Source organism: Solanum stenotomum, chromosome 5, assembly GCF_019186545.1.
Source record: "Solanum stenotomum isolate F172 chromosome 5, ASM1918654v1, whole genome shotgun sequence".
Lineage (NCBI taxonomy): Eukaryota > Viridiplantae > Streptophyta > Magnoliopsida > Solanales > Solanaceae > Solanum > Solanum stenotomum.
Window position 1 is genome coordinate 29,062,623 of NC_064286.1, and position 11,388 is coordinate 29,074,010.

Consider the following 11,388-nt stretch of genomic DNA (forward strand, 5'->3'; position numbering starts at 1 on the left):
CTATGAATCTTCTTTCATGCGCCACCAAGTTTTCCTTTTTCGGTGTTTGGAGTAAATAGTTATGACTGTTTTACTAGAACATACATAGTTTAGGAAATTGGGCGAACTCACCTACTCAATCGGTGATCCGCTGAATGGGTTGGCGAATAGCAGAATTAGCTCACTGATTTTTCCCGAAAAGCTTAAGCTTATGTCCATTTGGGCGATCCGCTGAGTGTTTATGGAGAGGAGACTTCCAGATCACCCATTTGGCCGACGAGATTCATTAAAAGGTTGTTTCCTTGATTTGTATGGTTTTCTTCAGTTTCTAGAAGGTTAGTATTGACCTTTTACCCTAAATCAACCTCCCTAAGTCCATATTACAACCTAATAACATTATTATACATATAATAACTCTCAAAATCCCCTATTCATCTTCTTCTAAAGATCAAGAACTCCAAGAAAGGGATTTGTCCATTTTCTCAAGATCTAAATGCCCCAAGTTCAAGATCACATTAAGAATCCTAATGTTTCAATATTTTAATGTGCATTCAAACCATTTAAAAAACTATATGTTATATTTTTATCTTTTCATATAACTGAGTCACTTAGCTCTGAAGGTTAATCATTAGGTTATTGAATATCTTTGTATATAGCACTATTTTCAATGGATCCTTCTGGATTATTCCATAATTTGTTTAATTAATCAAAATCGGGTTCAAAAGTTTCCTCTGATCTAATCATGCCAATATAATTCTTAATTATTTTAATGGACTTCATCAAAGTAGTATCATTACTTATCATTTTATTGTTTGTGGTAGTATTTATTAAATATTCTAAATATTTTACGGATGATAGTGTAGACATGAATATTTAAGAGAGAAGAGCACTATCCTTGGGCTTAAGTGTCTACTTTAAAGGTTACATTCGGAGTATTAAATTCTTTGTGTAGTAATTATCGTTACCTTTTTCACTAACCTTATTACATTTTATTCCTCTAGGCTTGGCGACGGAAAACCCCCCAGGTCCAACTCTACGACACATACAGTCGAAGCTAATCCAACAGAAAAGTACGGGCCTGCCAACGTCTAAACCGCGGTTAACCGCTTACCTTACTTTAAGGTATAAAACTAAGAACATAAGTGGAAGAAGAACAACAACTACAAAACTCTGAACTGATTGTACGGACCGCACCACATTATTAACAGCTGGGTTTATTGGTACATCAAAAAATTAGTGGAATAATTATCTCACGAAAGATAACAGGTAAAGGAATATTAAATACTACAACTATTGACCAAGGTATTAAGAATTAATCTTTTGGGAAAAACCATAAAAGATTAAATCTTGGAAGATGCCACCACTACCTTAATTTATAATATAGCTAAACATTTTATTGGTGAACCTCAACTCTTTAACGATAGAAGTCTAGAAATATTATCTAATCTATCTTGTCCGAAGTTAGATGAATTTAGGTGGTATAAATATATTTACCAAAACAATGTTATGATTACAAAAGACTGTAATCATGGCTATGGGAAGGAAAAAATTATTAGTGGTTTACCAATACTATTTGCTGAAAAGGTTAGGATAAATTTAAAAGATAGGTTTGAGGGGAAAATCTCGTATAATTAATTAACCTATGGTGACCTCATAAGTTTTATAAATATGACCAGATTAAAATTATATATGGATATGACACTTAAAATCAATTGAAAAATGGTAGTAAGTTATCACGATATGAATTAGGGGATTTTTGTAAAGACTTTTGATATACTAAATTATCTGCACCTTCAAATAATGTTTCTAAAAAGGGTAAACGCCATCGTAAAAATTATAAGAATAAAGATGAAAAACCTCAGTATTACAAAAAAAATCTAGAAAATCCAAATTAGATAATAAAAGTAATATCAACACTGATACGTGTTGGAACTAAAAAATCGGACACCATGCTAGAGATTGTTGGGTCTCTAATAAAATAAGGATAAGATAAATATGTTATAACTAAAAGATGAAGTTAAAAATAATTTTATTCAATCCTTGATAAAAATCAAACTAGTTCTTCTTTCGAAAGGAGTCCTAGTCAAGATGACCAACTGAATATGATATATAGTTCAGACAGTAATAATTCAACGAACTGTGGATTTGGTGGTGCAATTTGCACCACAAGAACAACTCCATACATGTCATTACCAACAGTAGTAAAGAATGTTTCTTTGAAATAGTTGAGCATATCGAAGATCAAGTGCTGACTAATCTAACTTATTAAGTTATATGTTTTACATGTGTGCATACACTAATACACAATTCTTCTTTTTCATGTAGCTACTAAGTAATACCCATTACTGATAATGACTACACGTGGTTAATAATTTATGCAACGTAGCTGGAAATAGTCCACATACCTTTTGTTGAATCTGTTAAATCTATATGCTTGTTGAAAATATATTTTTGCTAAAAATAGTCTTGGAAATATGTATGTTCTTATTGTTTGGACCTTTGTCATTTGGTGGCATGGATTTTTTGTCCCTTTAAGGTCCACCTGCTTATCTTGAATTCTGAGTTCTTGAGTTACTAATTATTGAATTCTAGTTCCTATTATTGGAGTTGATATATCTTGCATTGAGATTTTTGAGTTGATTGTTCATGTCTAATTTTCTACATTAACCCTATTTTCTATGTATTAATTGAGTTCTTATTGAGAATCTTTTAAACAAAATATTTCTTTTTAAACTGAGTTTTGAGAAAATCAAGAGGAGTTTTAGAAAGATTTTAACCAAGATTTAAGCATAAGGAATCTAAGTATTTCCCAAATGTTTCATTTTTACATGAAGAAAGATAATATTATTTTGATAAAAGTAAAAAAAGAGTTTTGAGAATGATTGAGTACAAAGCAGTTACCCCTAAAAGAGGCCCATTTTTAGTAAATATCTCAACCCAGAATGTATTTTTACATTGAGTAAAGAGAAACCGAGATTTCTAAATGTGCAATGAGTTTCAGAGATATTTCAGCGCAGTTACCTCTTTTAAGAAGATTGTTTGAGCAATTATCTCGAACGAGTGAAAGAGTATGTTTTATACATTTGAGAAAAAGTATATTATTCGGAGAAGTATTGAACACCGATATAGGTGAGAGTTCAAACAACTCACAGTCCCCATAAACCATGTCTTGCCAATATGGGTACATGATCATACTATTAAGATAAATTCTCATTTATTTGTGTATCCACTTAGTTGAGAGGTTCTAAATGTCGACACTATATAGGACAACTCTGGCAGCGAGAACAAGAGCGTTATCATTATATAGCACAAGATGATTGTTGGTTAGAAAATGTCCTAATAAAGTTTATGTGTATTTTTATATATCACTTATTATGTTGAGTTCAGAAATGAGAAATAATTTTTTAAAGCTTTAAATGATTTAACTCATTTATTTCATTACACTACGATTGAGTATATTTTTACCTATTGCAATACTTTCATTCAGTTATTTCTTCTCGCTAGATTACATACTCGTACATTCAAATGTATTGATGTCATTCGACCTATTTTTTTGGAGATATTGTGGGTATTGTCCAGACATCTATCTTAAACATTAGAGGTTTCATAGATAGATAGACTCGAGAAGTATCTTTGTACATTCTTTCATTTAAAAATGATTTGCAAATTATTATTATTTTATTATTATAGCAATGAGTACTTTCCGACATTCTTATTGAGTTTTACATTTATGTTTTAAGCCTATTCTCGATTGAGTAAGTCTGCCACTAATTAGTCAACCAGGACAAAACTTCGCTTCGTGACCAACAATGGTTCTCAAGTGCCGGCCAGGTCTAAGGTGAAGGTTCTAGGCATGAAAAACTTGGTATCAAAGCACAAAGTTCAAGTGTTCTAGGGTGTCTATTGATACACCATGAGTTTACGTTATTTTTGATTTATTTTACTTAAGAGTTGTGTGTGTCTAGGGCCATTTTGTAGTAGAAATAATGTTTTATATGTTATGTTTGCAGGAAATAGGCTTGGATGCGGTTGAGTAAGATGACAGCTGAAATTGTGCAGAAGGAGCCACCCAGTGACACAATCCACGGACCGTAGGTCCTTCAACTGTCAGTCGATGGGTAAGAGTAGATGGAGCATTAGAGAAGTCTAACCAAGTGAGGAACCATGTATACAACTCATGGATTGTAGGTCGAACCACGGTCTTAATTGCACATCCATCGTTGATGAACTGGAGTTGAAGTTCCAGTGCCTGATGAAAATCCTAAGTAGGGAGCCACTGAATAGGATCCACGGACCGTAGATTAACCTACAGTCTGTCCTACACAGCCGTTGATCATAAACTGGGAGCTGAAGGTTCCAGCCTCTGGTGAAAAAGTTCTATGTGTTGACTAATGGAGTGGACCTACGGATCGTAAGTCAACCCACGGTCCGTAGGTCGAGTCATCGATCAAAGCCGCATTTCAGAAGTTTATTTCCTTATTTTGTTTCCTTTTTGTTTAGGACATGTTTTTCTATAAATAGGGGATGTAAACCTCATTTTTAGGGGTTAGACAATATCGTTCACTTTTAGTTCTTGGTAGTTTGTGGAATTAACTCGCAACTTTAGCAATTTGATTTTCGGATTTCGTTTTACAAGATTTTGACTTTGAAATTCAATTTGAGATTTCGGGTTTCTTCTACTCTAATCTTAAGTTCATGAATTCTCTTTATCAAAACACGAATTGTGTTATTTCAAGCATAAGTAGCTAAATCCACAACTAGGGTTGTGGCAACGATGAGTAAATGAACAAAGTATGATTAATAATTAAGTAATTCTTGAATAGTGTTTGTGCTTATATTGTTAATTCTTTCACTTAGAAGACTTTTTAACTGTGTGCAATGTTAGAACTCGCCTTGTTGCTACTTGTCGGACCAAGGAGGTAGATAATGAGTAAAGAATTAACAACATAGATTTAGTGGATGCTATCTAATAGTCTAATGTCAATTGGTTTGAGGGTGAAAACTAAGTCATACATTGATGTGATGTCTAATATGAGGTAGAGGTAAGGGTTAGTAAAGTATACACTTGTAGCCGGACCAAGGTGCGTAGTGAAATTCCCTACTTGGAGGACCAGTTACTTAGGGATATCTATCTTAACAAGTTTGCATGTGAAACACTAGGAAATGATTAATGTTATTAGGATTGTTACGTTAAGAGCTCGTAGGGAACACATACACCCTAGTTTCTCTCTCATATTGATAACAACAAAATTTGAATCTTGCTTACTTGTTACTTCACAATCAACAATATATTACTTGTTTACACAAAACTGTCCCTTTAATTACCTATTTTCGGAAATAGTTTGACTAAATGGAAATAATCATTAGTTAAGTTTAAATCTGAACCATATTCCTCGTGGGATCGACGCCAACCTAAATGTTGGGTTCTTTACTTGATAGCGATCACTTATGCTTCTTTAGGGAGGTGTATTTTGAGCATATCAAATTTTGGCGCTGCTGCGGGGGAATAAGGCTTCTAGATTAAGTTTAACTACATTATTGAACTTTAGTCAATTATTTCCTGATTTTACGTTTTCTTTTGTTTTTATTTTTTATAGGTTTCTACTCTAGTGTCTACCAAGTACACGGATTCGAGGTGAACCATTGACCCCATATGATTCGAAATTAAGCAAAACACTGAGGAGAATGAATAATCAAGGGGTCCATAATAATCCAATCATAAAGAAACATAAGGATGGAGTTGAATTGCAACCGCCTAGAGTTGGTAATGAGAATGCTCACGTTCGTGGTGGTAACCTACTCGGAGACGCATTCAGGGTACAAAATCCACCAAAACTAAGGTTGCGTGATAACTACAAGGTCGACTTCAATACCGTTGAATCAGAAGGACCTATTGTTCTCCCTCCTCTACCTCCAAGGCATACATTCGTGGTGACAAGCAATCTTATGCAGATGCTTACATCGACAGGGTTGTTTTCTAGGCAAGCTTCCGAAGATCCGCATGGTCACATGGCTAAATTGAGAAGTGTCTGTAAGAGTTGTCTGTGGGGACCGGAGTTGGATATGGATGTCATAGGGTTAGGAGTCTTCCCTCTATCATTGATCGGTGTTGCTGCAGTGTGGTTTGCTGAGCTTCCATATAATTAAATTCATACATGGGACTAATTGCAACAAGTGTTCATGTAAAAGTATTTCCCAGTGTCTAAAAAGCTTAACGACAAGGACAAGTTGAATAATTTTGTTGCACTACCTAGAGAGTCTGTGACCAGTTCTTGGGATATATTCATTGCGTTCATTAAAAGTGTTCCAAATCACCGTATAGATGATGAGTCATTGAAATAGTATTTATACAGAGGGAAGGATGACAACGGAAAGGCTATGTTAGATACTATCGCTAGAGGATCCTATGGTGAGTGCACTTTTGAGGAGATCGCTGAAAAATTGGAGAAGATTTCTTGGAATAATAAGGCATTGAGCACTACAAAAACTAATATTGGAAGAAGCACATTCGTTGTTCAAGTCGCACCAGATCAATCTAGTGATGACATTCGTGAGGAGATGACTTAGATGAGGACAGAACTTTGGTTGGTATTGAATCATGTGAGTGAAGGTGTAGAGAAAGTGAAAGAGGTAAACTATCTGACTAGAAATCCACCAGCACTAGTTGAGGAATGCTACTATTAGGAGGATACTTATTTAGTGAATGATCAGACGGGGGGTTTATGAGCCAACGCACAAGGTTCCAACTCAGATAATTGGCACTAAGGTCAAGGAAACCAAGGTCAGAACTATGGAAACTACAATCAAGAATGAAAGTATGTCCGAGATGGGAACTACAATCGTGATACCAATAACAATCGGAACAACTATGGTAACATGAATGAGAGGGTTGGGCCCTATGTTCCATCTGCATATCGGGAATCTAGCAAGAGAGAAGTTGGGTTAGTATGTCACGCATTGAGAATATAAAGCAAAAGATGATGAAGAGGTTCGATGCAACTAATGAGAATGTGAAGGACATGCGAAACGACTTGTCTAGAATCGATCAAAGAGTTGATGCCCATACATTGTCGATCAAGCAACTTGACCAGCACTTTAATCAGTTGTCTACTACAATGAACCCACGTCAGCCTGACACACTTCATAGAAACACAATCCAGAATCTGAAGAATGATGTGCATTGTATGACAGTCACCACTCGAGGAGATAAATAGACCATTTATCCCCCTATGCCGTCTGAGATTGAAATTGTGGCAGAAAGAGATGATGATGAGATTGAGGTTACTGGAGAGTCTAAGAATGCTACAGAGAAAGAAGTAGAGATGACCCAAAAAAGTTGTTCCCATGACTAGACCTCCATCTCCATTCCCACAGAGATTGGTGAAGAAGACCGAAGAAGGAATATACCGCAGGTTCATTACTATGTTGACACAGCTTTCCATCAATGTTCTGTTGATAGAAGCTTTGGATCAAATTTCTGGGTGTGCGAAGTTTATGAAGGATTTGGCTACCAAAAAGAGGGTCGTCAATTTTGAGAATGATGAGAGGTTGCAACATTGCAGTGCTATTGCTACTAGGTCACTTGTGCAAAAGAAAGAGGATCCTGGTGCTTTCAATATTCCTTGTGACATTGGGTTGTTACATTTTGCGAAGGCGTTGTGTGATTTGGGTGCTAGCATTTATTTGATGCCATTGTCTATCTACAAGAAGTTGGGTTTAGGGGCTACAAAACCGATTGTGATGCGACTACTCATGGACGATAGAACTGTGAAGAAGCCCATTAGTGTTCTCCAAGATGTCCTTGTGAAAGTGGAGTCAATTCATTTTTCTGGCGAATTTTGTGTTACTTGATTGTGAGGTTGATTTTAAGGTTTCCATCATCTTAGGGAGACCATTCCTTGCTACTGGGCGCGCCTTGGTCGATATGGAGAGTGGGCAGATGAAGTTTCGATTGAATAATGAAGAGGTAACTTTCAATATTTGTAGGTGTATGAAGAAGGAAAGCGATCTCAAATATGTATCAGTAGTGAATCATATTGTGAAGCGAGGTTCTAAAGTGTCTATTGAAGAAAGCTTGGGTGTTGATCCACTGGTAGCGGTAATTATGAATATTGAGGGTGATGGTATTGAAGACTATGATGAATTAGTTGCCGCACTTGATAGGTTCGAATTCCATTCCAAGCCAAAGAAGTTGGAACTAGATATGAAGAATCGTGACTCTCCACCCACAAAATCGTCAGTTGAAGAAGCTCCACAATTAGAGCTCAAGGCTCTACCATCTCATTTGAGGTATGTATTCTTGGGGAGAGATGGCACTTTACCGGTAATCCTTGCAGCCAATGTGAATGAGGTACACATAGAGGCATTGGTTTCTTTGTTGAAAAGGTTCAAACGGGCTATTGGATGGACTAATTGGGATTCCTCCCGGCATTTGTTCTCATAAAGTCCAACACATGCCGGACAGCAAGACAAGTATTGAACACCAAAGGAGACTAAATCCACCTATGCAAGAGGTCGTGAAAAAGGAAATCACCAAATTTTTGGATGTTGGAGTCATATACCCCATTGCATATTGTAGTTGGGTCTATCCTGTTCATTCTGTACCTAAGAAAGGTGGGATTACTGTGATTCCTAATGCGAAGAATGAACTTGTTCCGATGAGGCCAGTGACCGGATGGAGAGTATGCATGGACTACTACAAGTTGAATGCTTAGAAAGAAAAGGATCACTTCCCGATGTCGTTCATGGATTAGATGATGGATCGTCTTACTGGTAAGGATTTGTATTTCTTTCCTAATGTGTATTCGGGCTATAATCATATCTCCATAGCACTGGAATACCAAGAGAAGACCACTTTCACTTGTCCTTACGGGACATTCGCCTTCAAAAGAATGCCATTTAGGTTGTATAATGCTCTAGTGACATTCCAGCGTTGTATGATGTCGATATTTTATGATATGGTGAAGGACACTATTGAGGTATTTATGGATGATTTCTCTGTGGCAGGTGTCTCGTTTGATGGTTGTTTGATGCATTTGGCCGAGGTACTAAAACAGTGTGAAGAGTACAATCTTGTGCTCAATTGGTAAAAGTGTCACTTCATGATAAAAAAAGGGGGATAATTCTAGGTCATCGGATTTCTAAGAAGGGTATTGATGGTGATAAAGCTAAAGTTAAGGTAATAAAAAAACTTCAACCACCTATCTCTGTTGAAGGTGTTAGAAGTTTTCTTGGGCATGCAGGTTTTTGTCAAAGGTTTATTAAAGATTTCTCTAAAATTGCACACTTATTGTGCAAACTGCTTGAAAAGAAGTGTAAGTTTGATTTTGATGATGTTTGTCTGAGAGCATTTGAATAGTCGAAAAAAAGGTTAGTATCAGTACCTATCAATATTTAGCCGGATTAGGGGCAACCGTTTGAAGTGATGTGTGATGCGAGTGAAGTAGCACTTGGTATTGTATTGGGACAGAGGCAAAAGAAGATTCTTCATCCAATTTACTATGCCAGGAAAGCTCCGAATGTTACTTAAATGAATTATACGGTTACTAAATAGGAACCCCTTGCTGTGGTTTTCGCATTCCAGAAATTTGGATCCTACCTGCTTGGTACTAAGGTCATAGTGAATACTGACCATTCTGCATTGATGTACCTGATTGTTAAAAATGATTCAAAACTGAGGTTGATTAGATAGGTATTGTTGCTGCAAAAGTTTGGTTTTGAGGTGAAATATAGATGGGGATAGAGAATCAGGTTGCCGACCATTCGTCCAGATTGGAGGAGGATGTTTTGCTTAAGTTAGGAGATGGGGCTGAAATTAATGATTCATTCCCAGACGAACAGGTATTGGCTGCTTGTATTGATCATATCCCTTGGTTCGCGGGATTTTGCTAACTACTTGGCAAGCGATTTGGTTTCATCAGATTTGTCGTTTCAACAAAGGAATAAGCTTATGCATGATGTGAACAAGTTCTTTTGGGATGAGCCTTACTTATTACGTATTTGTGTTGATGGGATTATTCATCGTTGTGTGCCCGAGGTCGAGGTGATGAGTATACTAGAGGTGTGTCAATCATCGTCTGTTGGTTGGCATGATAGTTGTATTCAGACTGCTCATACAATCATTCAGTGTGGGTATGACTGGCCTACCATCCACCATGATGCTCATGATTTCGTCAAGTCTTGTGACCGTTGCCAAAGAGAAGGAGGAATTTCAGAAAGTCAAGAGCTACCTATGAATCCAATATTGGTGATTGAGTTATCTGATGTATGGGGCATTGACTTCATGGGTCTATTTGTGAGTTCACATAGGATGAAGTACATTCTTGTTGCAGTTTACTATGTATCAAAATGGGTGGAAGCAATTGCGCTTTCAAACAATAAGGGTAAGAGTGTTACCCCATTCTTGAAAAAGAGTATCTTCTCCAGATTTGGCACACCTAGGGTGATTATTAGCGATGGAGGTTCCCACTATTGTAATAAATTGTTGAAGGAGTTGCTATAGAAATATGGAGTTCTTCACAATATAGCTACTCCTTACCATCTGCAACCTGGTGGGCAAGTTGAAGTGTCTAACAGAGAGATAAAGTGAATCCCTGCAAGACTGTGAACTCCAACCGAACGGATTGGTCAAGAAGGCTTGATGATGCTCTATGGGCCTATCGCACTGCATTCCAGAGTCCCATAGGTATGTCCTCCTACCAACTTGTAAATGGGAAGTCATGCCATTTGTCGGTAGAGCTAGAGCATAAGGCCATGTGGGCATTAAAGAAGTTGGATTTGGACTGGGGAGCCGCATCGTGTCAAAGAGTGAGTGACATGTATGAGCTTGATGAGTTTTGCCTAAAAGCTTATGAAAGTTCAGACTTGTCCAAGGAGAAAATGAAGAAGTATCATGCTCAAAAGTTTGAAAAGCTTGAATTTGTTGTGGGTTATTTCGTGCTTCTTTTCAACTCAAAGTTGCGCTTGTTTCCTAGCAAGCTCAAGTCCAAGTGGACCGGGCCATTTAAAGTCACTCAAGTATTCCCACATGGAGTAGTCGAGTTCGAGAACAAGGAGGGAACAACATTCTAAGTGAACAGGCAAAGGATCAAAGTTTACATGGGGAAATTGGAGAGCGTGCAGGAATGATTGAGGCATATTATCTTGATGAAGACTGAGTAATCAAGGGGCCTGCGTCGTGCCGCGACGTTAAATCAAGCGCTTCTTGGGAGGCAACCCAAGATGTACAATCTATCCAATTATAGATTTTTCTTTTCGATATAGGAGTTTTCTTATTGTATTTGTAAACTCTTTAGATAGGTGTTTTATTTTTGTATTAGTGTTGGCTAGATATAGAATAGAGTCGGTGTCTTAAAAGTGTACAGAAAATGTAAAAATAAAGTCCTAATGGTTGCTACGTGTGCAGGTATG

The 11,388-nt window shown here is 36.9% G+C and overlaps 2 protein-coding genes across 2 annotated transcripts; both read left to right on the forward strand.

Moving 5' to 3' along the window:
• Window positions 1–7,208: 7,208 nt before the first annotated feature.
• On the forward strand, window positions 7,209–8,422 carry LOC125863840 (uncharacterized). Its single transcript, XM_049543824.1, has 3 exons — window positions 7,209–7,295; window positions 7,354–7,746; window positions 7,850–8,422. Exons 1-3 carry the CDS (start codon window positions 7,209–7,211, stop codon window positions 8,420–8,422), a joined length of 1,053 nt encoding a protein of 350 aa, XP_049399781.1.
• A 10-nt stretch (window positions 8,423–8,432) lies between these two features.
• On the forward strand, window positions 8,433–10,567 carry LOC125863841 (uncharacterized). The gene is made up of 6 exons (XM_049543825.1): window positions 8,433–8,660; window positions 9,533–9,592; window positions 9,712–9,832; window positions 9,900–10,243; window positions 10,311–10,361; window positions 10,481–10,567. Exons 1-6 carry the CDS (start codon window positions 8,433–8,435, stop codon window positions 10,565–10,567), a joined length of 891 nt encoding a protein of 296 aa, XP_049399782.1.
• The last annotated feature ends 821 nt before the right edge of the window (window positions 10,568–11,388 follow it).

Coding starts and splice junctions, on each gene's coding strand:
- LOC125863840 (XM_049543824.1), top strand. CDS start 7,209: ATGCCGTCTGAGATTGAAATTGTGGCAGAAAGAGATGATGATGAGATT. Junction 7,296..7,353: donor AGAATGCTACAGAGAAAGAA/GTAGAGATGACC, acceptor CCATTCCCACAG/AGATTGGTGAAGAAGACCGA. Junction 7,747..7,849: donor TACTCATGGACGATAGAACT/GTGAAGAAGCCC, acceptor GTTGATTTTAAG/GTTTCCATCATCTTAGGGAG.
- LOC125863841 (XM_049543825.1), top strand. CDS start 8,433: ATGCCGGACAGCAAGACAAGTATTGAACACCAAAGGAGACTAAATCCA. Junction 8,661..9,532: donor GGCCAGTGACCGGATGGAGA/GTATGCATGGAC, acceptor GTTACTAAATAG/GAACCCCTTGCTGTGGTTTT. Junction 10,362..10,480: donor TGCGCTTTCAAACAATAAGG/GTAAGAGTGTTA, acceptor GAGTTGCTATAG/AAATATGGAGTTCTTCACAA.